Raw genomic sequence first — 25623 nt, forward strand, 5'->3', positions numbered from 1 at the left:
AATTAGTTTAGTTTTTAAAGAATTTAATATATTTTATGTTTGTTGTATTAAATGGATATCGATCATTATATTTTATAGAACAATTTCTTTATAATAAATGTAAGTTATATAAAATATTTAGTTCAGCCTTAATGTTCTTTTACAGCCTACTAATTTCTTAACAAATACCATATTAGAACACATAAAAGCTTATGTAAGATACTTAATTTAATTATCTATTCTATAAGCATAGCTTCAATAAACTTATTAATTATAAACTCATAGTTTATTATTTAAATATATTACAATATTACGTATTAACTTGTATAATCTAGTTTATCACAGCATTTTAACAATTATAACTGATTCATAATTAAATCACGTTTGTTTCGAGCATCTTCAATTTCATGCTCATTATGATGTATATCACTTATGTATTCATTAATATCACTGTTGTTGCTATCATTGCTTATGGATTCACTTAAAACATCCATTTCCTTATGAACAATGAGAAAATTATGAAGAATACACGCAGCTGCAATAACGCTATTAGCCATATGAACACTGTTAACGTCTAAATATTTTAATCGCCTCCATTTTCCCTTCAACAGACCATATGCTCTTTCAATCACAGAACGTATGGATGCATATTTTACATTGTATTGTATTTCCTTCGAAGTTAAATTTCCATTGTCCTTAAAAGGAGTCATTAGATTAAAAAGTAGAGGATATGCTGAATCACCAAGTATGTGTAGATTTGGTGGCAGCAAAGGATTGTCGACATCTGTTAACTTTTTGTACACTGCACTGCTTTTAAAAATTGCTGCATCATGTGCGCGTCCTGGCCTGCCAATCAGACAGTCGATAAATTTTCCCGTATGATCACAAGTTCCTGTAATGCAAATATTGAAATAATAATTAATAAACTGCAGATTACAAATAAAAATAACCTAGAGAATTACTAGCAAATACCTTGAAGCACAACTGAATGAAAATCCTTCCTATTGTAATAATCATGGGCGTTTCCAGGTGGCTGTTTAATAGGGATATGACAGCCGTCAATTGCTCCGATAACACCTCCAAAACCATTGCACCTACTGTGGAAAACCTTGAACCATCAATAAGTAATGTCACATATGAAATTAATGTAATCGTTTAAAAGAGATTAGTTAAAATAAAGTTTCAAACCTACTCGTTCGCTTTCCATGAGCTCATGATGATTATTAGGCCATTTTATGAAATGTGAAATTAATTTATTGATTGCTAAAATAACCTCTTCAAAAACTTTCCACCCAGTACTTTTGGAAAGGCCAAATCTATCACTGACTGATCGGAATGATTCAGGTGTAGCCAATGCCCAAATCGACAATAAAATTTTTTTCCTAATAGAAGTTATGTCGTTGCTCTTAATGTGAGGACGTAATATTTCTTCTAATTCCTGTAATGTAACAATAAATCAAATTATTATTATAAAAAGATAATCATACAGACTAGAAAGAAATATCTGTATTTACAGTCTTACCATAAATGACGTATTACTCATTCGAAAGTGAGAGAAAAATTGAACATTACTATAATTTGGAATTACTTTCTCAACAAAATCCTTATTATAGTTTAATTTAATTTTCTTATCACTTTTTAAACCATGTATATGTATATAATTTGAATCTTCTACAGCAGTCAGAAGAACATTTGCAATCTCAGCTTATTCTAACAAATCAAAATAACAAATAAGCTATTTACTGTATTAATAACCATTTCAATCTTAAACATTACACATATTTGGAGATTTATGTACAGATAATAACTATTCTATTTTTCATTTGGAGTAACATATTTTACTTTGCAGTTTACGATGCTAAAAATTTTATTCTTTCCAAAAATCTATAATAAATTTGTCTAAATTCTCTGCAATGTAAATTCTAAGAATAAATATTTCTTTATATCAGAAATAATTGGAAACAGTAGGTAATTCTTGACTACTATTTATAGTTAGGACACATGAATACATGGATGATTATGTTCTCTTACTTATATTCTGTAAAAAAATATTTTCAACAAAAGTTTCCCTCTCTTCAACAATACTGTCGTCAGACGAACTTTCAATAGTTGTATGATCATCAATAAATTCATTAATAATATTTTTATACATTTCCATAGTAGAGTAGATAATAAATATATTTTAGGCTCCAATGATCCAATAACTGTAAATACAAATACAAGCTTGTTTCACTAGCCTTTATTAACTTATATTTTATACAACCAAACATTTATATAATATGAAAATATATATATAACATACATATAATATTATTCATACCTTCAAGCAAAATATGTATAACTCCTAAACTAACTTAGAGATGATAAACATTTGTATGTACCATTTGTACTAAGGAAGGACCGAATTCATAAACGTCACTCGAGCTCCTCTCGAACTTGAATCAGGATAAAATACTACAGTATATGTAACGTAAACTATAGTATTAAAACTTGAGTGGAGCTCGAGTGACGTTTAAGAATTCAGCCCTTTATCTGTACAAATACATTATAGAAAAAAAGAACAATTGAATTTTCCACATTTCTCACATCTATATTCTACAAAAATAAATAGTACTAAAATAACGCTATGTTGTCCAGAAGATCTACATACGAAGCGCTGCAAATTAGAGCGCTTCAAGATTTAGCGGAGCGCTCGTGTAGCGCTAGGTGCTAGAAACGCAGCCATTCATCGCGTTTTAGGATTTCAGCAGTCCACCTGGTTACGTAAATATATCGATCTGAACACCAGTTTGCGTGCAGCATCAAAAATGAGTTTGAGAAAAATCTTTTCTAATTAATGAACAATGCGGTGTTCGGTAAGACTATGGAGAATGTTAGAAATAGAGTTGATGTGAGACTCGTGAGTAGGTGGGAGGAAGATATGGTGCTGAAGCAATTATTGCTAAGCCTAATTTTCACAGTCGCAATATATTCAGTGAGAATTTGGTCACGATTGAATTAACAATATTAGCAGCTAAATTCGATAAGCCTATATACGTAGGTATGAGCATTCTTGATATTTCGAAAACATGTTTGTATGATTTTCATTATGATTATATGCTTCCTACGTTCGGTAGCAAATGTAAAGCGTTATATACCGATACGGATAGTCTAATATACAGCATTGAGTGTGATGATATTTACACTATTATGAGGGAGAATCTTGCTAGATTCGATACAAGCGATTATTCTCCCAACAATCAGTACAATTTACCTCTAGTAAATAAAAAAGTCCCTGGGCTGATGAAAGATGAGAATAATGGGCAGATAATGACAGAGTTTATTGGACTGAGATCAAAAATGTACACATTTAAAGTACAAAATAAAATTATCAAAAAAGCTAAAGGTATTTAGACTTACGTTGTTGCTAGAAACATAACCTTCGAGGACTATAAGGACTGTTTAACAAATTTTACTGTACAAGTCCGCAATCAAAATTTAATTCGCTCTAAATTGCATAATGTTTATTCGATTACGCAACGGAAAGTAGCTCTCAGCCCATACGATGATAAGCGTTATATCGTGCACGGAACTGTATCGAATCTATCATGGGGTCATTATAGAATAAATTAATTATATTTAAATTGAATAATTTCATTAATAAATATTGTTTTTATAAAATATTATCTTTATATCTCCATGAATTATGTTTATTATCGAATCCTAACCACTTCACAAAGACCTTATCACCCTTCTTACGTAATACCTTCTCCACTAGATATACATTAGGATTAGCAGTTTTTAAAAGTTCATATTCGTAGAATCCTCCGTATATATCAGTACCACTAGAGTCTCTAAGTAAATATGTAACAGGATTTGTTTTCTGCACTTTTATAATTTCAAATATTTCAATTGTCCAATTTGGTGTGTATCCCTTTGCGAATACATTCTTGTATTTACTGATTCGTACAAAATCACCTACTTTGAACTTGGCACGACCAACAATCTTTATATTATTGTATACTGTAGTCAGGAGCATATTAGCATGATCTGGCGTCACATCAACTGGTCGCATTCCTATAGTACGATGTTTTCTTGCGTTGTAGTCTTCAACTAGTCGCTGCAGTATACCTCGCCACTTATAATTTCCATTCAACGTAAATCGTTTCCACATTTCAGTCTTCAGCGTGCGATTCCAGCGCTCAACTATCGTAGCTTTCAATACGCTGTATGTTGAGTAATGATTTATTCTACGTTTTTTTATAAGCGATTTGAAATCACTATTATAAAACTCCTTGCCATCATCTGTCTGCAAATTTTTGGGACATCTCCCACTTTTCAGAATCTTCGTAAATGCGTCTGTCACTTCCTTGCCAGTTTTGGTTTTTAGTGCTACTGCCCATCCAAATTTCGACAATGCATCAATAACTGTGAGAATATAGTGGTAACCTCCGTCAGTATAATTCTTCATATCAACCAGATCTGCTTGCCAGAGGTCATCGAAGCCTCGTATTATAACTCTTCTACGTTGAAAATTCCGTCTTGAAGGTACATGCAGTTCTTCGACCAATTTTTTCTTTTCTTCACTATCCATAACTCTTCAGGTATGTGTTGGGTTTACAAGGGTACAACGAGCACTGATGGTAGTAAAAGTTTCTTATTCCTAAGAAAACTCTTTGTCGAATTATTTCAAGAAGAATTCTCCTTAGCATGATTCTCCCCATGAAAAATAGCACTTTTTTTTTTTTAATTCCGCATTATTTTCATTATATGTTTCTTTGATTCAGCATCCTCTTTAGTCTGATTCTCCATGAAAATTGATGCATATTTCTTTAAATCTGCATTATCTTCAGCATGTTTCTGCATGAAATTACTCAATTTCACTTGAAAATCATTCAGCCTTAACTCAGTTTCATCCAGTCTTAACGCAATACTTCGTAAAATATCACTGTTTTCTTGCATTTCATTTTTAAGGTTCTCACGTACAGCATTCATATTATCCAGCAGAACACGCATATTCACAGCACATTTCTCATCAGTAGCATCAAATCCTAAATTTGAAATAATATTCCCCTTAGCATTAAATGCATTCATACGTTTATCAAATTTTAATGTTTCATCTTCAGTTTTGCGGAAATATTTTCTCACATTACTGGCAGTGGAAATACCTCCAAATTTATTTATCGACATTGTGAAGTAACACAATCAACTGGGAAATTATGGAAAGTGTAATCTCTTTTATAGGATAATACGTTCTTCATGAAGCTCCTCAATTATTGATTGTATCTCATTATGATGATTCGTATGTCCTGCAGCAGATGATGCTATCAAAAGTCTCAAACGTTCAACTAATTCGTTCGGATCATTCCAAAGTACATAGTTCACTGGTTTATCATTAACACACATATAACCGCTACCTTTTACAAGATTCTTTGGAGGAAATAATGGGCTAATTATTTTCTTCCATTTATGGTCCTTATTCCCACGAAGCTTTCCCTCGCTACTGTAATCTGCTCTGTGTACATTAGTTTGAGAAAGAATATTCTTATATGTTTTTAAATCATCTTCAGTATAATCATGTGGCTCTTTCATGAAGATCAATTCAAATAGACCAATAGTAACCTGATAATACTCATCATCAATAATAATAAAATCTTTACGATTTACTTTAAAAGAACAATTTCCAAGTCTCATTTTCTTAAGTCTAACATCTCGTTCAATTCCAAAATTATCATCAATTAAATCCTTATTTTTACGCAGAAACATCTCTATATATTTACGTCCAATTGGTGCATATTCTGACAAAGAACTATTTAAATCTAAGGATCTTTGCAATGGTGATGATGGAGTTTCTGCTTGCTTTGGTGATGGTATTGCTAAATCATTAACATCCTTTTCCACTTTCACTCCCTCCTCCTCCTCATCCCCATCCTCTTCCAGAGAAAGGTATAATGTTTCATTAGGTCGTGAATTTCCTTGCTCATCATCATCATCATCATATGAAGGGGTTGGAATTTTAATTCTAGAGTTGTCTGTGAAATATTTACGTTGTGGAGTCGATGAGAAATAAGTCCTTTTACGTTTCGATGGAATAATCAAAGAATTATCGCTTACAGTAGTCTTCTGTAGCGGTTCCTGTTTATACTTATATTTCGGGGACACGAAGGTCATCTCATTATGTTCAATGAGCTTTTTCAATGGCTCAACAATTGGTTTAAAAGTTTCATTTAAATTGGTTTTCATCATTTCTCTTCCTGATTTGAGTGCACGATATTTTTCACGAATTACTTTACTTTTCGCGGCAATCTTCTTTAGCAGCATCTTTTCTTCCATTTTCCTGCTTTCCATGTTCAATCCACGTTCAATCCACGTTCAATCCACGTTCAAATCCACGTTCAATCCATGTTCAATCTACGTTTCCACGTTCAATCCACGTTCAATCCACGTTCAAATCCACGTTCAATCCACGTTCAAATCCACATTCAATCCACGTTCAATCCACGTTCAATTTAGATTCAGTCCACGTTTTTATTTCCACATTTATACTAGGTTTATTCCATGCTCATTTGATGTGTGTGTTTTGATGGACACTTAGCTCTAAACTGAACAATCTTAAGCAAACGGTATACTATTTAATCTTAGCATACTCATCGAAACCTTTCCGATATCTACCATTTTGAATTGTACTATCCTTGTCGATCACTAGAAATCCATAATCATGGGGCCAGCACTTTGAACACAATTCATTGAATTTTTCAAATGACATATCCGTGTTTACATGATCGTTATAAATATGTTTTAAATTAGTACCATCTTGCTTAAAGATTATGAGAAGGTTTGCATTATCACGATTCATGTGTTTAGGAATTTTAGCATAAGTCTGGCAGAGGTAGAAGCAGTCAATATTTGAATGTCTACCCATGGAGAAGTAGTCTCTGATATTATCCTGCTTATCGTTAGCAACATCATCAAATATGAAAATAGAATTGGGTAACGCCTCAGTTACCTTTACAACGTCGCTATTGTTTGAAAATTTAAAATATCCAATACCTTTTAGTCCTTTTAATAACCGTTCAAGGTATTGATACTTGGGTTGTTGAAGCGACTTTGAGTATACATAAATATTTTCAAATCTCACACCGTTAGGACTTTCTACGAGACTAAGCAGTACGTTTGTTTTACCGCAATTCGAGGGTCCGCAAATTATACTACGAATTGTAGATGGAAGTAGGGATCCATGACGTTTACTCCTTCCTCCACAACCCCCACCGACAATAAAACGATCGGCGTTGGAGACACGAATGTGCAGTGGTTGCTTTACGAAATCCATAACTGTAAAACTCTATGATCATGCAAGCTATTTATAGTCTCGAAACAGATTATCTCATCAGTTCTCATTATGTCGTTCTTAATGTTAGATGTGCTACGTTTGGAGGATTTAACTATTGAGCAGCTTGAATACATTCCAAAAATTTTACTATTGAAGCGCTTTCCAAACAGTATTCGACTTGTTTGGTGTAAATTACCTGAGCACATTCGTGCAGATCCTGAAGTGCAACAATATCGTGCCTGTACGGAACATTATAATTTACCTAATCAAGATCAGTTTGATGGAATACTGCCTTCAATAAAAAATTGCTGGATGTGCCAACGAACCCGTTAGGAAAGCATGACATGATGAGATATGGTTGTGGATCTTTTTTCAATAAGCTGCTAAATAAACTACCCTTCGAGCTGCATGTACCTGGCTACAATTATTGCGGTCCAGGTACTCGCCTTCATGAACGGTTAGCACGTGGTGATCGAGGAATAAACCCTCTGGATGATGCTTGCCGTGAGCATGATATCGCATATTCAGTATATAAGGACCTGCCCTCGCGTCATCATGCTGATAAAGTACTTGCACGCCGTGCACGACAACGTATCATAGCTAGTGACTCATCCGTAGGTGAACGAGCGACAGCGACTGCTGTCTGGGCATCAATGAATGCAAATCAGAAACTCGGCTTAGGACTGCGAGTGCCTAGAAAAAGTACGAAGAAAAGAAAAATTCGTGTACCGAAAAAACGAGGTGGTTTATTGAGGAAAAAGTCACTTACTAAAACAAAACGGGGGGGTTTATTACCATTGCTTCCGCTGCTGAGTGCGGTGGGCGCATTAGCTGGCGGTGCAGCAGGTATAGCAAAGGCTGTAAACGACACCAAAGCAGCCAAAAAACAATTGGAAGAAATGCATCGACACAATCGCTTAATGGAAGCGAGACGGGGACAAGGTTTATACCTCGCACCATACAGTCGAATAGGCGAGGGAGTGAAAAGGAAAAGGAAAAGAAAATAAATGGACTTCCTAAATCTGGACCTACTAGTAATATGCAATTATCAAACGTCTGCCGTAAAATACCGCATTTTCGGGGAGTCTTTATGCGTACATCTCTACCTCAAAATGCGCAACGCAATGAGTGCGCAATTGTGAATCTTGATGACGAACAAGGTCCTGGAACACATTGGGTCGCTTACGTTAAACGTAATAAGCACGTTAAGTATTTCGATTCCTTCGGAAATTTAAAACCACCAATTGAACTTGTGGAATATTTTGGACCTTCTGCTATAATCTACTACAACCACGACCAATATCAATCGTATGATTCAAGCATATGCGGTCAGTTGTGTGTCAAGTTTCTACGTGAACAATGTCTTTAACAGTTACACTCTCTGGCCGTGACTCGGTATTGGGGTCAGATTTTTTCCCCCCGATCGATCTTCGAGATGGACATTATGAACTCGGTCTCGTAGACTTTCAGAGCTTCAATTCAATCTCTAATGTTGATGAGACAAACAATATATTTTACGTTGATGATCAGGAGCTAACTATACCTACAGGTTGTTATGAGCTCAATGCTATAAATGACTTTTTACGTGCTCAGATGTTCGAAGGTGATGAAGAAGAAGTAATTTTTCTACGTGCTAATAATAATACATTAAAAAGTGAAATAAAGTGTAAATATCAGATTGATTTTACACAACCTAACAATGTAGGCTCTTTGTTGGGTTTTTCATCAGATCGTGTTATTCCACCGAACACACTAGCTGAATCAGACGAGCCCGTAAACATTATAAGAGTAAATATTCTACGAATTGAATGCAACATTACAGCTGCTGCGTACACAAACGGTAGACCTCGACATGTTATACATGAATTTTTTCCGAGTGTTCCGCCAGGTTATAAAATCGCAGAAACACCGAAGAACGTCATTTACTTGCCAGTCATTGCGAAAGTAATTGACCGTCTCACCTTGCGTATTCTCGATCAGGAAGATCGTATAGTAAATTTCGGAGGTGAAGAAATCACAATTCGTTTACATATTAGAAAATGTTGATTTACAAGAATACTTATAAATCACCGATACTCGATGAGCCTATCAGTCCAACTGCTGCAGCAGGACAGAATACATTGAGTGAAGGTAACGCTGGAGGACAAAATACATTGAGCGAAGGTAACGTTGGCGCATCATTAACAAGAAGAAATATCACCTTTCTACAATCACTGGGTTTCAACGTTAGAAATAAAAATGGATCCATTAGATGTAACCGCTCAACCGGTGTTCGACAATCGCATCACTAAAATGGAAATGCATGCATACAATCCTTGTGCAAATGCCTCATTGGGAAATAGTGATGAAATTCGAATTCCTATACAACAGCAAGATTTAATTCTTCTACCCTGTGAAAGTTATCTCTACATTGAGGGAAAGATAATCGTTGGAACCCGTGCTCCAGATGCAACAGCCCAAGATGTCGTAGGACTTGACTGTAATTCCATGGCATTCTTGTTTGATGAAATTCGTTATGAATTGAATGGTATTGAGATTGATCGCTGTAAGAATGTGGGTATTACTAGCTCCATGAAGAATCTCATCTCCTTAACTGCTGAGGAAAGTGCAAGTCTACGTCATTCAGGATGGTTTCTAACAGATCACAGGTCTACGAATCATTTCAACTTTTGTGTACCATTGCAAATGCTGTTGGGTTTTTGTGAAGACTACAGAAGAGTTATAATAAATGCACGTCATGAACTCGTTCTTATTCGAGCACGTGATGATATAAATTCACTACATTCTTCGAGAAAAATCATCAACTCCAAAATTGATTTGCAAAAAGTGCAATGGAGGATTCCTCATGTATCACTGAATGATTATACAAAACTTAAATTTCTACGTTTGATTGAGCAAAACAAAAGTTTAACCATGGCTTTTCGTTCCTGGGAACTCTACGAATATCCACTTCTACCTGAAACACAGAGGCATACATGGGCCGTAAAAGCTGCAACACAATTGGAGAAACCTCGATATGTTATACTAGCATTTAGACAAAATAAGAAGAGTACGCAGCATATGGAGGTGTTTAGATTCAATGACAGTTCTGTTCGTGATGTTAAAGTCTATCTGAATTCAGAATTTTATCCATATGACCGAATTGATAGTGATAGCGAAAAAAACCGTTATTCTGTACTATATGATATGTATGTTAAATTTATCCATTCATATTAGGCAGGAGAAAAACAGTCGAAACCAATGCTTAATTACAAAAACTTTGTGGAATACGGTCCTCTCTTCGTCATCGATTGTTCGCATCAAAATGAATCTATAAAGTCAGGCACTGTTGATGTTAAAATTGAGATTGATTGTACTAGAAATATTCCAAGTAATACTACTGCGTTTTGCTTAATTATACATGATAAAATCGTTGAATATAACCCGCTTACTAGTATTGTTAGAAATGTAAGTTAATAGACTAGATTTATATGTATCTTACTAATGTAGTGAGGGATAAAGAAAAAATAAATAAATAAGATATAATAAACATTTATTGGTGTCATTCCTTAAAAACATTCCTTACAAACATTTCCAAAATTTATCTTATGATTATCATTGGGTAACTTTAAATTCTAAATTATTGTATCGTCCTCCAACATATAAGATTTTTAATGTATTCGCTGATGCAGCATTTTGAAGTTCTTTGATTAGTTCAGGCGACTCCAGTAATTTCATCATCCTTGAGGGTAGGAAGAACCATTCGTCGGTAGCCAGCTTCGCTATTAATTTCTCTCCATATTTGGTCTTAATTTTCACTAATTCAGTGATTTGATACTCCTTATTCTCCTCAAAAGTATTCAGCTTTACGAAAGTCTTAGGTTCGTAAGTTACACTTGCAAGTGCATTGATCTTGGTTAAATCCATTTTTCTGTGAAAAAACATAGAAATTGAGAAAAGAAAAATATTGAAATAGAATAGCAAGAAAAGAGAATAATAATAAAAGAATAATTCTTACCACCCAAAAGAATTTCTGTGGTACAGCAAGGAAAATATTCGGAATATAGCTTTGCACTGGATCTTTCACCTCCTTGAAGCTTCTAATGAAAACTGACTGACTGAAATTTCCCGATTGCTGACAACAAGGGTTTTAAAAATAGTGGAAGGGATGAGATGCATTCATGGAAGGGGATGAGATGCATTCTTATTGGAAGTTAATATTTGGGTGGTTGGGTATTCTTTCCCAGCTACGAAATTTGCGTCAAACAAGTCGTAACACGTTACAAGCGGTTTCTCCTGAATTCTTTTAATTGCATAATCATGTTGTAGCCTTTCTAAAGTGAACTGGGGAAAATTTGCGTCAAACAGGTCATGACACGTTACCAGTGGTTTCTCCAGAATTCTTTTAATTGCATAAACGTGTTGCAGACTTTTCTTAAGTGAAACGGTAAAATTTATGAGCACATTCCTCTCGATAGCTAGGCATATAAAAAATTGAGAGAATATGAAAAAATCGAGGATTTAAAAGGTCATAAATCAAGTAACAAGTCATGACATGACATGATCTCAGGCGTCAGGTACTCGAGCATATCCGTTCTAGAAGATATCAGCACACTCAGCAATCAGTTCTCCAATCGCTAGAATGGTGCCAATACAGCTTCTTAATGTCTAGGTAAAAGTTATGTTTTGCTTTACCTTTCAAAAAAATGAAGTGCACTGACAACTCTTTCCCTTTCTAATACCTAGCCTGCTTGTTAGATGGATCGTATGATATGCTTACCTGAAAAGCTAAAAATGGCTAAAAGATAAGTCAGGGAAGGCTATAAAAATTCTTAAAACTGTTTTTTATTCAATAACTAAAGTTTTACTATCAGTTACTCATCCAGTCTCCATGTCTCATCCTCCTCCTCCTCCTCCTCCTTTTTCATCGACATCCTCCTCTTGAAGGTTAGCTTCTCTATAGCCGTATCCCGTGGTACCGCGAATGTATAATTTTAGTCAAACATCTTTTTATCACTTTAACTAATTCGCTCGTAGAAAGGTAAATGATTTCTTGAATGAAAGTCTAGAGAGGGTCCATAGAAGGAGAGAATAGTGGGAGGATCTAGGATTGGTTCTGAATGGTCAAATAGTACCCTCTAAGGACATACTATAAGTGAGGAGCTGTAAGGCCTAATAAATTGGTGAACCTGACCTGGGTATAGTAACAGCTAGGACTTAATAAGTTGCCCTATCAAAATATTAATATTCCTGAAATTGATGTTAAATTGTTATTCTCCCCAATAGGGGAGACTATTAAAACTATGCCCTTTCATTTAGAGGATATTTTGTTATCCGCTGCATAGGTTTAGTTAAAGCCATGCAAAGTTATAATTCCATGCTCGATGGAAAGTTAATTCCTTGCACGATATCAGCAACTTATCACAATAGCTATCTACAATTTAACTAACGAGAAAAGGGGGGATTGCGGTAGCCACCTAGCGGCAATTACTGGTACTATCAATTAAATTGAACTAGTTCACCCGTGTGTGTAATTACGTAATATTAAAATACCATTAGCGCGAAAGAAGATTAAGGAAGGCAGTCACCTAGCGGTGACTACTGGAACTAGCAATTAACTCAACCTAGTTTATCTGTGTAGCAGAGTCGGAAATAGTTAGGCTACGTAAGGTAACTAACCATCGACTTCGAAGGGTGAAAAAACCTTCCCTCAACTAGGGCCCCGTAGGATAACTTAGGTCCCCGTAGGATAACTAACCAACGGTACCATAGGGTGAAAAATACCACCTCCCTAACCAAACCCGGTCCCACTATAAGACCTTCCAACTGTGACATAGGGTGAAAAATACCCCCTACCTAACCAAACTCGGTCCCACTATAAGACCTTCCAACTGTGACATAGGGTGAAAAATACCCCCACCCTTCCGAACCAAACGCGATCCCACTATAAGACCCTTTCCTTCCTCATCCCCACCACTACCATACTAAGAGAGTCTTATCCCCACCCATCCCCCTTCCACACCACAAAACAGCTTCCCCCACTCCCTGTCATCGGAACCGCATAGCTCCTCTACTTTGAAGACTTATTATTTTTTATCAAAAAATTTGTCTCTTATAATTTTACATTGAAATTAAATTATATGGCTATGAGCTTGGTCATTTTATCTCAGGGAATCCTTGAGGTATACGTATATGATCATTTTTTTTTGTTTCGACAGATATCCGAGCAGAGTATATCGCGTTGATAGCATATTTTTCCGTGTGAGTGGTAAGCTTAAAGATCTTTTAGAAAAATAAAAATGTATACATATATTTATATTATAATTGTTATAACCATTCAACTGCTTTCCTTTTACTCCTAGCCGTTTATCAAAATATCTAAAGGTATCGTGTGATGTCAACACTCATTCTTTCATTGGATTAGCAAGCTGATTATCCTGATTAATCTCACCCTATATGAGGAACAGTACATCAAATTAACCTATGGAATTCAACCATTTCTTGATCTATTTCTACTAGGACGATACAGCTCTCAGACTGTCTCATCTGCTCACTCATATATATTTTTTGAGCTCCTATCCCTTATTTTGATGGTAACTTATATATATTCTTAAACTAATGAGAAGGCAAGCATATGATGTGATAAAAAGTTGTTGTGTTTAAAGGTAGAAATATGGATCAGGTTCTTAAAAATTCGATATCGCGAAAACCATTTCGCTCGTTGTCTATACGATAAAAAAGGAGAGATATACACGAAGTTAAATCATCTATGTATAATAATTCCTGTATTACGCGAATAGGGAGGTCGAATACTAATATTCAATCCACTTTTAATTCATCCATGGTAGAGCCAACTGATTTATATAATGCTCCATTCAATGAGAATTCTAACAATCTACACCCTAACTCGTTTTCCTTCATACATGATTTTTATAATATGCAAAGAGAAAATGCTTCCGTTTTCTGTAATTCGGAAAATAAGGATGATCTTTTATCTGACGGAAATAAGACTGTGTTTTCAACATTTACGTCTTTTCAGTAATGTTTAGCATCCTCGTTCGTGGAAAATAACTTAACTCACACGCAAATCAATAATCTTTTACGGGTTTTAAGGTCCCATCTGTTTTTCTAATCTACCAAAAGACGCTAGAACTATTTTGCATACTCCAAGGGACTGCGTGCATGTATTTCCTGTGGATCCAGGAGAATATGTACATTATGATGTTGAGAAAAAAGTTGCAAATTTCTTGCGGACACTAGATTATACTTCTTCCATTAATTATATTGAAATTCATTTTCATATTGACAGGTGCAATTTAGATAACTCAGGCACTGTTCATTTATGACCTATTCATATAAGAATATCAAAGCATTCAAAACTCAAAACCCATTGTTGTTGGTTGCGACATGAATTCCTGCTATTGTGGGGAAGACACAATTTTAACAAGAAATCATTGCAAAGGCACACCGACTTTACTTATGAAGAGCGCCAGGCTCATGAACCTTATGTATGAGCCAGTCTGAGGCTTGCCGGCTTGACACTTTTCAAAGACATGGCATGCTGTGAAATGAAAGTGGATTCTCTAGGAAAATTACCAGTACACATTAATAAGAATCAAAATAAGAAATATATTTTACAACTGCTCTGTCTATCAATATACAAGTATAAAGCTAAGATAATTATACAGTTATACATTGGATTTCTCCCCAAATCTACCGTTGACTTATAAAGACAAGAGCAATGAATTTATGATTATTCACAAGAAAAGTAATTATGTATAAATAAGAAAATTAACTATTAAATAATATTGAGGATGTGGAATAATCGAAGGATCCTCAGTCCATGTATGCATAAGTCTGATCAAACAGAAGGCTCCTTCTCAATTTATTCAGCGCTAGCCCTTCAAGAACCTAATTACTTGCTGCACTATCCCTGTAGGAAATATAAGGCACAAGCAAAAAGGTAACACCATGTCAAGTAAGGCGTAGGCAGGTCCATCAATATCTAAATCATTATCAAGAAAGTTAAATGACTAGGATTATATAATGGAGTCTTTTACACTCCTTCTTCAGTGTGCTTAGGCACCAATTCATTACCTATATTCTATTCAGAATATAATATTAACCCTTAGTCTGGAGATACTTCATTAAAACAAAACTATGTACAAGTATATAAGTAAAGAAGAAAAATAAAAATATATATATGGCATTAAAGCCTAAATCCTGTCATCGTACAGGCTATGGAATCTATAATCCAAATCATTTCAATAATAGCTTAATTTCCTTATTGGAAATACTAGACTATATGAGTGCAAATGGAAAAGCTCTGTATATATCTCCTGTATTTGGAGTTGGATTCAATAATACTTCCTACGTAGACCCGCTATACCCTACTAGATCTGGAGCCACTAAGCTAATCACAAAGGAATATTAATACTTAAACGTTGAGTCCTACAATCGGTCCTCAACGCTTACCTTCATGCAATAAACAATATAGCAAAGTATAAGCCAGGCATGCACAGCAGATTCAATTGATAGGTTAGGATGAATGGATGGAGTTAAAATCCCAATGAATCTCCTGACAGTTTCCCAATATCCTGTCTACCATCCTTCCTTCCTTCTTAGTATATCAAATCCTGGTCCGTGGTCCACTTACATGGGTATCCGAACCTGATCAAAGCTTTCCGTGGATTTTCCACAATAGTGTCCTGCCTTGATGACGGGTAAAAGTGGTGTGTCTGCGCCTAAGGCCCCGCTCGACCAGGCGATCGCGACAGCTGTGCGCGGGGCACAGCGCCGCTACACGGGTTCGAGCGCAACCTCATCAAAGCGTGGCGCTTTTAAAAGTAGAAACAAGTTATGTATAAAGGCAAGAGAATTTGCCTTATTATATGGTATATATAAGGGTCCAGAAAAGCTTTATCATCCAGAAAGTTTTTTCGAAAAGTTTATTTCTGATGTGAAAAGGCTGATAGATAGAGGAGGTATTACGTTTAAGGACAAACAAATACTAATTCGTTTAAGGTGCTTTATTGCTGATGCTCCAGCCCGTGCATTTTTACTTAAACATCGTGGTCATACATCCCCCAAACCCTGCTCAAAATGCAAAATTATTGGAAGGCATATCCAAGGCCGTTGCGTTTTTAACAGTACTTCATTTTCCTTGAGAACTGACATTGAATATTGTACACGAATTGATAGAGATCATCAGAAAGGAAAAAGTCCATTATCTCAGCTTCCTATAGGTATGGTGTCAGAGGTCCCTTTTGAATATACAGGGTGGAGCCGCACTTCTTTTAAACGGGTTATTCCTGAGACTTTTCTAAGGAAAACGCCGTTGCCGTTTTAAAATCTAGCCACTGGTTAAGGAGATATTAAAGATTAAATTTTGTATGCAATTATTGATTTTACATATGATTGCAGTAGTATTGGTATGTACGTGTGGCAAGTGCAAGTATAAGAGAGAAGTTGCTGCTATGACGTTTCACTCTCCCCCTTTATTGATTTTTTCGGAATCGTTGAGAAGTTGCTGCCGGTTAGCTGTTTTGCTTTTTTATTGATTAGCTGGAAATTTTGAGATTTAATTCGCGTTCTCGCGCAGAAACTAACGCGTACGCGCAATTTACCTACGGAGAATCTTGGTTAACTGTTATTGTGTGCGTCCCCATATCATTTAATTTCCGATGCCAAATAATTTATGGGCAAATCGAGATAATGTAAATTAAATTCTATGAGGATTGAACACATTAAACCAAGACTATGCTCCAGTCAATGAGCGCTCAGTGGTGCATATCTGTCGATCATTGACTGTAAGCGAGAGAAAGAGGCTATAGCCGAATTGTCGCGTCGTTGACGGTTAGCCTAATAAATGAAAAGATTGCGTAATCAAATGTTTATTTACCTGATTTTATGGAGCAACTTCAAGGTTGGGCAGCATTGTAAATGTGCTCCATATGGCCACCTTCAGCATCAATGCACGCCCTTGCTCGTCGGAAAAGATTTGCTTGGACAGTGGCTACCATCTCAGGTGTGATCTCCGTGATAGCCACATCCAATCGCGCTGCTAGTTCTTCCTGATCTCGCATTAAATATCTTCCTGTGTAGACCTTTTCTTTCAAGGCCCCCCAAAAGAAGAAATCTAATGGATTCAGATCAGGAGAGATCTAGCAGGCCAAGGGATGGGACCACCACGGCCGATCCATTTGCCGGGAAACTTGCGGTGCAGCACGCCTTTCGCAGTGGCCGCGTTATGCGGAGCTGCTCCATCGTGCTGGAACCACATTTTCTGCCGAGTAACTGTCCAAGCAAATCTTTTCCGACGAGCAAGGGCGTGCATCGATGCTGAAGGTGGCCATATGGAGCACATTTACAATGTTGCCCATCCTTGAAGTTGCTCCATAAAATCAGGTAAATAAACATTTGATTACGCAATCTTTTCATTTTTTAGGCTAACCGTCAACGACGCGACAATTCGGCTATAGCTTCTTTCTCTCGCTTACAGTCAATGATCGACAGATATGCACAACTGAGCGCTCATTGACTGGAGCATAGTCTTGGTTTAAAGTGTTCAATCCTCATAGAATTTAATTTACATTATCTCGATTTGCCCATTAATTATTTGGCATCGGAAATTAAATGGTATGGGGACGCACACAATAACAGTTAACCAAGATTCTCCGTAGGTAAATTGCGCGTACGCGTTAGTTTCTGCGCGAGAACGCGAATTAAATCTCAAAATTTCCAGCTAATCAATAAAAAAGCAAAACAGCTAACCGGCAGCAACTTCTCAACGATTCCGAAAAAATCAATAAAGGGGGAGAGTGAAACGTCATAGCACCAACTTCTCTCTTATACTTGCATTTGCCACACGTACATACCAATACTACTGCAATTATATGTAAAATCAATAATTGCATACAAAATTTAATCTTTAATATCTCCTTAACCAGTGGCTAGATTTGAAAACGGCCAACGGCGTTTTCCTTGGAAAAGTCTCAGGAATAACCCGTTTAAAGGAAGTGCGGCGTTAACGTTCCACCCTGTATGCATCTCGTGTGTTTGGGGGTAATGAAAAGAATTCTGTCTGCCTGGGTAAGCGGTAAATTTTCTCAATTGTCTAAATTATCTGTTAACTCTCTTAAGGGGGGAGACTCATATAAAATAATTTTTGTTTGCGTTTTTTTTTATGGCCTAAAAATTTTATTTAATATGTAAAGAATATATTCCCAAAGTCTGAGCCTCTAAAAAATATTATAAAGGTCTTTTTAAAGACATCAAAGCCATGTGCTTGAAAAGCGCTCAGCTCAAGAATACGTTTAAGAACTTTTCAGTTCGAAAACTTTAAACGCGTTTTTCTGAAAACGTAAAATTTTCCGCGCTGTAGAATGTAACTCAAAAACTAATTGACCGATTTATTTCAAATTTGGCACAGATATTTGTCAATTGATTAGCCTCTGCATGAACCTAAAAATTTCTTAAAAAATAATTATAAACAAATATTTTAACCCATTAGTTAAACAAAAAAAGAGCTTTATTTTTACCAAACGTCTTAAAATATTTATTTTTTTGTATTTCTTGCTAATTTGAGGTTCATGCTAAACAGGAGAGCATACATTAAAGAATATTTTTTTTTTAAGTTTCGTCAATTACAAGGACGTGGACGTTCCACGGCGCAAATCGAAGGAGCCAAGTTTGACCAGCTATTGCGAAACCATTTTTTTTTTTTTTTTTTAACGAAGTTGATCCTTTTTCCTTGCAATGTCAATATAATCATAAGCTTTACTAGAAAATAATAACTGGAATCATTCATTTGCAATAACCTCTTCAAATATTAGCGTTTTACATGAGTCTCCCCCCTTAATTTAGTATGTAATAGATTAAATATTCTTAAAAAATTTTGTCCTTCAGAGTTCGCTAGACGCCCGCGCTCTCTTGATATTTATTCCAAATATAAAGCGACAGAGTTTCACCAGTTTCTTTTGACTACAGGTCCCACTGGTAATGTACGGTCTACTTGATCAATCTATTTATAAACACTTCTTAATGCTACATAGTGCTATAAGGATTTTAGTTGCTTCTTCCCCTTCAAATTTACAACTTCGATTCGCTGAGATCTTTTTACAAAATTCTGTGATAAGGTGCGATCAACTATACGGTTCAAATTTTTGTAGTTATAATTTGCACGGCCTTCTCCATTTAACAAGCGATATGAGACATTTAGGAAATCTGGATTATTTTTCAGCTTTCCCATATAAAAGCAATATGAGTGTTTCGAAAATATTGTCGATAGCCAGATAACCCGCTTCAGCAGTGTTCTCTTAGAATGGAGGAAATTGAATTGAATACAATTGAAGATGAATGTAACTACGCATCTTCTATTCCCGAATTTGTTAAGTTTCATTCTAACAGTGATCGTCGAAAATATTCAAAAATTACCCACCAAGATCGAATAATTAGCACAGAAATACGTAATAGTTGTTGCCTATTGAAGTACAATAGTATTTGCATCGTTGTTGGTATTTATACGAAAGGAAACTCATATTTTCTCTCAATTAAAAAGTATCTACAAATTAAAAATTTCTATGACATAGGAATTGAATCATTGGATATTGGAGTATATAAATGTTCATCGCTAAGTTATGAAATAGTTTCAGTACCGTTGAATGATGTTATTGCAAAATGTTGTAGAATGCCCTTTTTCTCTAATATGACAGTATTATGTCGTCACTGAAGAGGAAGAAAATGATGAGAATTTTATATACGTAGTTTTTACAATTTTACACACTGAGAAATAACTTATGTTGTTATATTTTTCTGTCTCTTTTAAAGCTTTTTCTATTTACTCCAATATTCAACCTAACATTGTTTTCAATTCCACAGTGAAAATGAATGTTGACAAACGCTTAATTATAAAACCTGTACGATACCAAGAAAAAGATTCACCAGAGGAGAAGCTTAGATTAAAAAAGTTTTCTGTTCCTGGAAACATAGACTCCGATATCAACAATACTCGTTATGTTTTACAAAATGAAAAGGAGAATCTTAATTTTTCTGTAATTCAGACACCTCTTGTATCACAAAGTTCCAATCAACTATAATTCATCAACTTCAAAATATTGTACACTGTCGCAAACCATGAAAAGTAAGTCGACTATATTGAGGAATCATAATGAGAGGGATTCCACAAATTTTACATCCCAAAATGCAAACACATATAGCTTGTCTTCTCAATCATTTTCAACTAATGAATAACCTCCTTCACAAACTGTAAATGCACATACTTTTTTTTCTAAATCATTTACACCTGCTGAAGAATATTCTTGGCAAAATGCAAACATACCTACTTTGCCTTCTCAATCTTTTGCAATTGTTGAACAAACGCAGACACCAACATACAATCAAAATTCAAGATATCCCAGTTACCCTTCAAGCTATCCTAATTTTCCTGCATTCCAACGATCCAATGGAATTACATATGATAGGTAAATAAATATATCCAGATTTTTTAAAAATTTATTATGTTTTAATTAAAAAAACTAATAAAAATGTGTTCCATTATTATAGATTAATGGAGCGAATAACCAATGTAGAAGTAAATTTAAAAACAAAATTAAAGTCCGTTATGAACTATTTGATACACGTAAAACTATTTGCTTCTAATATTTAATATGTCGTTTTAATAAAGTTTATTTTTATTGGCAGAACAATTCAGAGCAGTGTAGAAGGAATCGCTAAAGCCTTACTTAAAAATAAGCGAGCACCCCCAAAAAACCTAATTGTCTTTTAATTACATCGATCGCAGACATGGATATGTTTGAAAATATTAGTGAAGACGAGTATTCTAATGTGGTGAGAGAAAGAAAATAGTTTACGAATTTATAATACTATGAATTGTGACGCTACTGTCTATCCTGGGGAGTAGAGTAGAAGGGGAGGGAGGAGTGATCCCTCACCGATCGCGTTCGCGTCCCAATATGTGACTTCCTATAAGACCCGGGCGCCTTCGATGTGATATTAATTATACTCGAATATTTATTTATACAGAGGGGGTTTTAACCCTCGTACGCTAATTTAGGAAAAGGGGTGCGAATAAAGATAAGTCTCCGATTCCAATTCAACGCTGTTTATTATAACTCTCTAGTTAGTGACAATACACTATTCTCTTTACACGGTTCAGAGTTATACTAACGCGAAGTTCTGAATGTTGGCGCGACCTAAGTCGTGTGAACGCGGCTGAAGCCCTGATGACGTAGTAGCTAGCCTCGCGCTAGAGCCACCAGTCGGCGTTCGCGGCGGTACCCGCCAAGGTTGCCAAGTCCGCCATCTTGAATAGTACTACGCTCTATAGTAAGTGAATTTTGATATAAGGAATGCAGACTGCACAAAGTATACTGCTAGCGGAAATACGTCAGTAGCCATCTTAAATGCAGAACGTAATATATCAAAAATTATATATATTATATTCACAGCCTGTCACCGTGAACGGCGTGAACGAAGACAAATGTTAGTATACGGAAAAATAAAGTGTAATAAAGAAATAAGAAGTAGTGACAGCTTTGATCTATCTGACAGCTGATGTACTTATGGTATAAGTGAATAAATAAAATAAAAATGCTTTTCCTAAATTGATTTTTAATTTTGATAAAATGGTCAAATGTAGCCATTAATTAATTAGATTTGGTAATAAATACAAAAAATGCGTTTTATTATAACAAATGAGTTGAGCTAAAATAAACTCAATGTTTTTATATTAATTTGTTAACAAATGCATTTTTTTATTTATTATTGAGTCCAATAAGTTAATGGTTATTAACAAAAAATTCTTTGTAATGAAAAAAAGAATGAAAAAATTTTAAACTTCACCAAGACTCGAACCCGAGCCCACCGCATAAGAAACGGCAACCTTACCGCCTGCGCTACAGGGCTCACATGATTTACCAAGAGCAAAACAGCCTTTTTAAAGAGTGACTCCAATTCTTTTATTAATTCGTCATAAATGATCAAGAATTATTAGCTGTAATAATAAATACATTTATCTACATAGCATTATTGTAATAAATTTATTGTTTTTAATTTGAAGCATACATTTTGCATGAAGATATGATAATTTAAGGGTAACCATGAAGTACTCTTTATACAAAACTATTCATATGCTCAACTATCATAAATTAAGTAATATTATAATATTTGTTATATGTAGTCGAATAACTATGATAAACGAGCATATGAATAGTTTTGTATTTAGAGTATTGCATGAACACCCTTAAAGTATCGTATCTTCATGTAAAATGTATGCTTCAAATTAAAAACATAATAAATTTAGTGCAATAATGCTGTGGAGATAAATGTATTTATTATTGCAGCTAATTCTTGATCGTTTATGACGAATTAGTGAGAGAATTGTAGTCAGTCTCTAAAAGACTGTTTTGCTCTTGGTACATCAAGTGAGCGCTGTAGCGCAGGTGGTAAGGTAGCCGTCTATCATGCGGTGGGCTCGTTTTCGAGTCTTGTTGAAGTTTAAAATTTTTTCATTTTTTTTTTCATTACAAGGAATGTTTTTTTAATAACATTAATTTATTGGACTCAATAATAAATAAAAAAATGCATTTGTTAACAGATTAATATAAAAACATTGAGTTTATTTTACCTCAACTCATTTGTTATAATAAAACGCATTTTCTGTATTTATTACCAAATCTAATTAATTAATGGCTACATTTGACCATTTTATCAAAATTAAAATCAATTTAGGAAAAGCATTTTTATTTGCTTTGAGTTTTTAGGTAAACGCAGCACCACTTCACACGGATGACACGTAAAAATGTCACGGTTAGCGGTAGTCGCTCTTCTTCTAAAGCCAATGTTGCCTGAAGTTCAAATCACACCTATGCTCTCCAGGCATAGTTGTGTTTGTACCGCTTCCCTTTAAATTTTCTATACTGCTGCTGGCTAGCGCTTATCTTCATTTTTGTTGCTAAAAGCTTGATTCTGGCATCACTGCCGTGTGGAACTATTAGTTTGCTAATAAAAGCAGAGGCTTAATTTTAAGAGATTGCAACATATAGTAATTAATATAGATAAAATTGTAAAAAGAAAACAAAAATTTTATTTTACATATATTAACTTTAAATAAAATCCACAAAGTACTGTAAAATATCTTACATGTTATATTATATATCTAATCTGTCAGCTTCTTTATTTTAATATTCATCTCAATTATCACAGTTTGATCCTCAGCGATGACACAGTAACCACATTATGGTGAATCTATTCTTTTTTTTTAATGTTCGATCCACATAGCTTCATCCTCAGCAGTGATACAGTAAACACACGTACATTACTATAATTTAATCTGAAACAAAATCCCACAAAGTACTATAAAACATCTTACATTTTATATTATATATCTATTCTGTCATTTTCTTTATTTATTATTGTATTTACCCAAATTGCTGACTCATTTATTTTAATGTCTGTCTCAATTAACACAGTTTGATCCTAATCAGCGATGACACAGAAACAACATTATGGTGAATCTATTCCTTTTGTTTTAATGTTCAATCCACATAGCTCCATTCTTAGCATTGACATAGTAAACACTTTACAATAATTTAATCTGAAACAAAATCCCAAAAAGTACTATATAAAATCTTACATTAGAAATTAAAAATGTAAACTGTCAGCTTCTTTATTTGTATCGTATTTACCCAATGTGTTGACTTGTTTATTTTAATATTCATCTCAATTAACACAGTTTGATCCTCAGCGATGACACAGTAACCATAATATGGTGAATCTATTCCTTTCCTTTTAATGTTCAATCCACATAGCTCCATCCTCAGTAGTGACATAGTAAACACATTACTATAATTTAATCTGAAATAAAATCCCAGAAAGTACTATAAAATATCTTACATTTTATATTATATATCTAATTTGTCAGCTTCTTTATTTATTATTGTATTTACCCAGTTTTTTCACTCATTTATTTTATTATCCGTCTCAATTAACATAGTTTGAATCTCAACGATGACACAATAACCACATTATGTTTAGTCTATTCCTTTATTTTAATTTTGAAAATCTGCATAGCTCCATCCTCAGCACAGTGACATAGTAAACACATTACTATAATTTAATCTGAAATAAAATCCCACAAAGTACCACAAAATATTTATATCTTACATTTTATATTATAAAATTTATTGTTATACTTATCTAAAATGTTCAGTCCTTTATATACTTTTAAAAATTATTTTTATGTACATTTTACAAATTTCTTCACTTTATTTATTCACTTATACCATCAGTATATCAGCTGTCAGTAAGATTAAAACTGTCACTTTATTTCTTTATATTACTTTATAACTTGTGGTATGTATGTACGATACAATAAATACTAACATTTATCTTGGCTCACGGACCATGCATTATGTATTTTGAAATTAGTAATTAGAAATATCTATATTGTGGTCTCTCAACAGTCTCTACCCTCTGACGTATTTCCGCCGACCAGTAGTATCAGCAGCGACTATAGCGTAGTACCCAAAATAGTACTACGCTATAGGATATGTCGCTTTTGGGTACTACGGTAGTACCGAAAGTACTACACTTGGCAACCTTGGTACCCGCCGAGTCACGCAGTACTCGCGCGCCACTGGCGGATTCCTGAGCTAACTACTACGCGACGCTACGCGGATAAGTCCCTATTCCCGTGCATGCGCGTTACTCGACGGTTATTCGCACTCTCTAAGTTCCCGCGTACTCAACCACAACAACGACCCGGATTGTTTTGATTCGGTACCTAAGGTCGCACGTCCTCACGGAAATAGAACTAAGTCCGCGGCCTTAAACCGACTCAAGGGAACGATCACGTCAACTGTCAAACATAACGAATTTATGTAATCGCGAACACTCTGGTTAAATTGCGCCTCTACACTATGATTTTCATTTATAGGTCCGACGGAATGACCACTCTGCTAAAGTGGGTAGGAGAATGACCTAAAGATAAAATGTCCTAACGATAAAATGACCTAAAAACGCTAACTTCACATTGGTTAAAAGCCGGTATTGCAGATTAACGATCGAATCGTCTGAATTTCCTAAATTTGAGTAGCTGGCAACGCTGGACTGTCAAACGTCAGTAAATAGAGTCAGAGGTTATGCACAGTAGAGAAAAATTCTGGATCTGTCAGATAAGTATTTTAAATGAATAAATAAAAATGAATGAATTACTTTGTGGGTATTTCTTACATTTTACAGAAGAGCTACGAGAGGAAACATTTAAAATATTATGATGTCATGGAAGATCAGGAGGTATTCAATGAATTTGCTAAGCAACATATTTTGAAATATTT

At 34.8% G+C, this 25623-nt stretch overlaps 1 protein-coding gene and 1 pseudogene across 1 annotated transcript; one reads left to right on the forward strand and one right to left on the reverse strand.

The window, feature by feature from the left end:
• Window positions 1-335: 335 nt before the first annotated feature.
• LOC136772444 (uncharacterized) lies at window positions 336-1522 on the reverse strand. The gene is made up of 4 exons (XM_066725438.1): window positions 1502-1522; window positions 1172-1417; window positions 952-1087; window positions 336-871 (listed from the first exon to the last, which is right to left on the reverse strand). The coding sequence occupies exons 1-4, from the start codon at window positions 1520-1522 to the stop codon at window positions 336-338; spliced, it is 939 nt and encodes a 312-aa protein (XP_066581535.1).
• Window positions 1523-14204: 12682 nt separating this feature from the next.
• LOC136772448 (uncharacterized) lies at window positions 14205-19997 on the forward strand (annotated as a pseudogene).
• Window positions 19998-25623: the final 5626 nt, after the last annotated feature.

The sequence above is a fragment of the Prorops nasuta genome, unplaced genomic scaffold (genome assembly GCF_024137725.1).
Source record: "Prorops nasuta isolate Cenicafe-Biocafe unplaced genomic scaffold, Cenicafe_Pnas_1.2 PNAS00001, whole genome shotgun sequence".
NCBI lineage: Eukaryota > Metazoa > Arthropoda > Insecta > Hymenoptera > Bethylidae > Prorops > Prorops nasuta.